This window comes from Apodemus sylvaticus, chromosome 2 (genome assembly GCF_947179515.1).
Source record: "Apodemus sylvaticus chromosome 2, mApoSyl1.1, whole genome shotgun sequence".
NCBI classification, from domain to species: Eukaryota; Metazoa; Chordata; class Mammalia; order Rodentia; family Muridae; genus Apodemus; species Apodemus sylvaticus.
In genome coordinates this window covers 73757152-73762197 of record NC_067473.1, presented here as the reverse complement: position 1 = coordinate 73762197, position 5046 = coordinate 73757152, and the positions used below count along the sequence as shown (strand labels likewise).

The following is a 5046-nucleotide window of genomic DNA, read 5'->3' as shown; positions in this document are numbered from 1 at the left end:
CAGGTCCACATCTCTTACCTCACACAAAAATTAAGAACAACTAAGAAATCTTCATGTAAACTCTAAATGTTTGATGTTAGTAGAGGAAACATAAGAAAAATAGTTGAAGATCTAGGCCTCTTTGTACATTCAGTATCTCTCTGGACATGACCAAAATATGTTTGAGGCCTGGTGTGGCACTGCTTTGTGCTTGGTTTTAATGTCAACTTGCCACAAAATAGAACCACCTGAGTAGAGTGCCTGACCTGAAGAAATGTTCTGACTGCCTTGATTGGTTGTGGGGCCCAACTGTGGACCTCAGCAGCTGGCTGCAGCTGGACTGAAAGGATGTGGAGGAGGTGGGTCATTTCTGTCTTTGCACCCTAGGGTTCCCTCCCCCTCCAGGCTTCCCTCCCTGCTAAGTTTCCCTCCCTCCCCCTGCTGTAGTCAATTTGTACTGTTGCTGGTGCTAAGTCCTTTACTGATATCAGAATCAACATTTTCAAGTTTTCACTGTGAGCTGTGGATCCCAGATGCTGATAGGCCTTTGTGCGTCAGCTGTGGGCTCTGGATGTGGAAGAGCTGGGGAGCAGGGTCTTCCTGGTAGTGAATATAGAAGGAATGAATGGCGCCAAGACTATTTTGGAGGGTAGCTCATTTATTGATGGGACACGGTTAGCATATATACCTCAGGTGGGGGAGGGGAGAAGAGAAGATCAAGGGAGGAAATACACCTAATTTGCATATGCAGACTTGATTGAAGACAAGGAAATGTTAAGCCAGTTCTCTGGCAGGGAAACAGAAGCTTAACTGACTCTAACTGATGTAGCTTGACTCTAACTGATGTAGCTAGCCTTTGTCTCTATGGAGCTGAGTAGGCCCAAGCCTGATTTGGGTAAGGAGCGGCCACACTCCTGCCCAGCTCTCTAAGAGAAGTCCAGGGTATGGGCAATGCTCTTCCTACCATCCTTTGTCTGCCTTGGGAACCAACAATTTTGAGACAACTCCAAGAGTTGAGGTACAAGGACTGCATGCTCAAGGACTGAGTAATTACCAGGTTCTCGGCTTTCAGTTCAAGGTCATCCTCAAAACACAGTGACTTCAAGACTAGCCTGGGCTACATGAGACTGTAGTCTCAAAAAACAATCCAAAACAAGAATAATAATAATAAAGTTTAGAAACTCTTGGCATTATAACAGACACACAGAGGAAAGGCTTCAACTTGACAGAGGTGAAGCTCCCACTAAATTACAAGACAATGACAATATTTCTGTTTCTTTAAAAGCAAAGGGTTTCTTCATTGGCTCCGCCCATAGAACTTCCTGACTGAAGGGCATTAGGGAATGCAGGCAGTTTTGCTTCATAGTTAAGCAGGGCCACCAGGTCAAACAGGTTCCTTGGAGAGACTCTGAGTTCTCATCAAGTCCTGCAGAAGAAGGTGAGTCTGCCTGGAAGAGACCTGGAAAGAGAGAGAGAGAGAGAGAGAGAGAGAGAGAGAGAGAGAGAGAGAGGGAGGGAGGGAGAGAGTGCACTGTGAGAGGGAGAGGGAATGGCCTGCCCATGGGTGTGGCAGTGTCCTGCCTGCAGTCCACTGGGAGCTGGTGGGAGGGGTGGGGGCTAAGAGATAGAAGGAGATGAACTGGTGAGTGCAGTGTGTCTACAGGGAAGAACACAGAGGTAGCTTGATACCCTTTATAGAAATTCTGTGTCCCCAGGGCAGGTTCTTTAGAGTTGGGAGATAACTCAGACCTTGTTTAAGTTACTTTTCTTACCTCAGAGGAGTGCTGACTTCTCTTAATTGTACAACAGACAAATTTGCATGTGTACTTGTGTAACCCTTGGCTTGGTGAGGACTGCTGAGGCCCGGAGGGAGGCACAGCATATTCTAGGGCGAACTCAAGGCTTCCTGTGGCTCTGGGCCCTTGTTGCCCCCCCACACACATGTTGCTTTCTTTTTACTATGTCTCTGTAACACACGCTAAAACCGACATGGCAACAAGTCCTCAGTTCTTTTGTTATTCAGGATTGCTTTAACTGTCTTGGAGCTTTTGTTTCTCTTTTATTAACATGTGATTAGTGAACATATTTCTGGCTCCAGTGTGGTATTTTGCTGTAATAATTAGCATATTAACTGTGTACTGGTCAAAGCAGAGGCAGGAACAATTTCACGTTATCTCTCTCTCTTTCTCTCTCTCTCTATCTCTCTCTGTCTTGTCTAAGATGGAAGTTCTCTCTATAGTGTTGCCTGTCCTGAAACTCGATCTATAGACCAGGCTGGCCTTGAACTCACAGAGATCCTAACTGCCTCTGCCTTCCTTACTCTTTCTTTATGTTTTGAGTCCTTGAATGCCTTTCCTAGGTCTTCATAAAATATACAATAAGCTGTTGGCCACCATAGTCATCAGACTGTGTGCTCCTGTCCTGGCTTTCTGGTATTTGGCACAGGAACGATTTGTGCGCACTCAACTCCCAGACTTGGCACTGGGCATGGCCCAGGAGCCTGTGTTCAATATTGGCCTGAAGGCTGTAGCAGGAGTAGGGATAGCCTTTCCATGCCATCAGGGACAGTCCAAATGGCATCCAGAGCATCAGCCTTTTAAAACTACAGTACACCACAAAATTTCAGGGAGGGAAGGACAAAAGAATGGATCAGGAGTGCTTCCCATTTACCTAATACGCAATTTTCCTCTCTTCTCCTTCCTTAAGATCTGTGCACCCAGATCTTCAGAGTCAGCTTACCTCGCCATGGCTGGCCGTGAAGACTCTGAACTGAGAATCATTCTGGTAGGGAAAACTGGAAATGGAAAGAGCGCTACAGCCAACACCATCCTAGGAAGATGTGTGTTTGAGTCTAAGATTTCTGCCCACGCTGTTACCAAGACCTGCAAGAGAGCATCCAGGAAGTGGAATGGGAAAGACCTTCTTGTAGTCGACACTCCTGGGCTTTTTGACACCAATGAGACCATGAAAGCCACGTGTTCAGAAATCAGCCGCTGCGTCCTCTACTCCTGCCCTGGGCCTCATGCCTTTATCCTGGTTTTGAGACTGGACCGTTTCACGGAAGAGGAGCAGAAAACTGTTGCTCTCATCAAGGGTCTTTTTGGGGAGGCAGCCATGAAGTACATGATCATCTTGTTCCCTCGCAAAGAAGAACTTGAGGGCCAGAGTCTTGATGATTTTCTAGGTGAAGCAGGTGAAAGGCTAAATGATATCGTGTCGCAGTGTGGGGGGCGCTACCTGGCCTTTAATAACAAAGCAGGTCAGGCTGAGCAAGAAAACCAAGTGCAACAGCTGATAGAAATGATAGAGAAAATGGTGGCCAGAAATGGGGGCTCCTACTTTTCTGACAAGATATACGAGGATATAGATAACAGGCTGAAACAATGTCTAGAGGATCTGAAGGAGACTTATACTCAAGAATTCACTAGTGAAATCCAAAGAATAGAAAAGAAATATGCTAATAAATCAGAAAAAGAAAAGGAGGCAAAACTTTGTTCTGCAAGGAGAAATTTTGATGAAAAAATGGAAAATGTGAAGAAAGAGGCTGAAGAAAATATATTTATGTATATTTACCGAAAGATAAGGGAAATTCTTTTAAAATTTTGGGAATTGTGATGTAAATTTTATTCTATTTTATTAATGACATTTGTTTTTGACAGTTTCATACAAGGACACATATAATGTGTTCTGAATATATTTGTGGCTTTTTCCCCCTTTGGTATTGTTTTTGCTTTGTGATCCATAGAATTAACTATGTCTGTGTGCATGACAATAGGTTTAGAACCATCTCTCAGAGTGTGGTGGGGTCACCAGAGGAATATAGAGAAGACAACGACTCTCCATTTCCCAGAATCCATATGTAGTTACTAGCTCAGCAGGGTGAAATAGTTTCCCATGAGCTCCTTCTTCATCTGTCTATCCGTGACTAGCTGCTGACAGACCCACAGCTGCTCTGAGCTCCCAATTGCAATGACTGTTTCCTGAACCTTCCAGGTAGTGGTGTGAGTTTCCTGTTTAGGGTTGAGCATCCAGTCCTGGGTGTCTGCATCCACCCCTATTCTTTGCAAAGAGAAGCTTCTTTGATAAAAGATAAGAATAACATTTGTCTATGGGTGTCAATATTTAGACAGCAGCTTGGTGCCATGTCAATTTTAGCTAAACAGTAAGTAGTAAGTCTCTACTATGGCCCATGGTGTCCCCAGCCCTGGGTGTTTGACAGGGTTTATAGCACCACACATGAGCTTCCTCCTGTGAATAGACCTTCAATTCAATCAGAAAACATTTGGCTCTCCCCATAGCAGCCACACCAGCACTGCACAAGCTGGCCCAGCTTGCCTGCTGTGTTGGCGCTGTAGTTTATAGGGTTTGGTTAAGACTATTGATGTCTTTTCTTCCCCAGCAGCCTACATAGCAACTTCCAGCAACAGGAAGAGCTAGCTATGGGAGGAGGCTTCCAGCCAGGTGCCTGCCTGAGTTCTTCATGTGTGCAAACAGTATGTAGAGTCGTTAGCAATAGGCTTTATCATCAAGTTATGGTGGGTTCTTTATAATTTGCCTTGATTTGTTAATGTAGTATATTGTATTTTCTGAAGATGGTTATGATAATATCTTACATTTGCCAACTGATTGAAGCATAATTGATAAATAAAATTGCTTGCTTTTCATGTGGACATTGTGGTATATATATATGTGTGTGTGTGTGTGTGTGTATGTGTGTGTGTGTGTGTGTGTTTGTGTATCTATCATCTATCTATGTACCTATCTATCTACCTATCTATCTATCTATCAAACAAGGTAATTAATAGATATGAACCCCATGCCCAACTGATTTTGAAATTTTAATTTTCAAAGTTAAAATAATTTCTCATCTACATTTCTGTCTGGAGCCATAATGGGACAAGCTAATATACTAGCAGATGATCATCCTGAAATGCCTGCCTTGGATTATTATATAATCTGCGACATGTGAACCCCCATTCAGCAAGGCTGTGGGGGACTAATTTTAGGAAAGATTCCTGCTATCTATATGCTTTTCCTGTTATTATTATACATTTATAATAATCAATA

General features: G+C 43.7%; 1 protein-coding gene across 1 annotated transcript; it reads left to right on the top strand.

Annotated features, from left to right (window-relative positions):
* The first annotated feature begins 1222 nt into the window (after window positions 1-1222).
* On the top strand, window positions 1223-4647 carry LOC127678593 (GTPase IMAP family member 9-like). The gene is made up of 2 exons (XM_052173680.1): window positions 1223-1417; window positions 2686-4647. The coding sequence occupies exon 2, from the start codon at window positions 2725-2727 to the stop codon at window positions 3592-3594; it is 870 nt and encodes a 289-aa protein (XP_052029640.1). The 5' UTR covers window positions 1223-1417; window positions 2686-2724; the 3' UTR covers window positions 3595-4647.
* Window positions 4648-5046: the final 399 nt, after the last annotated feature.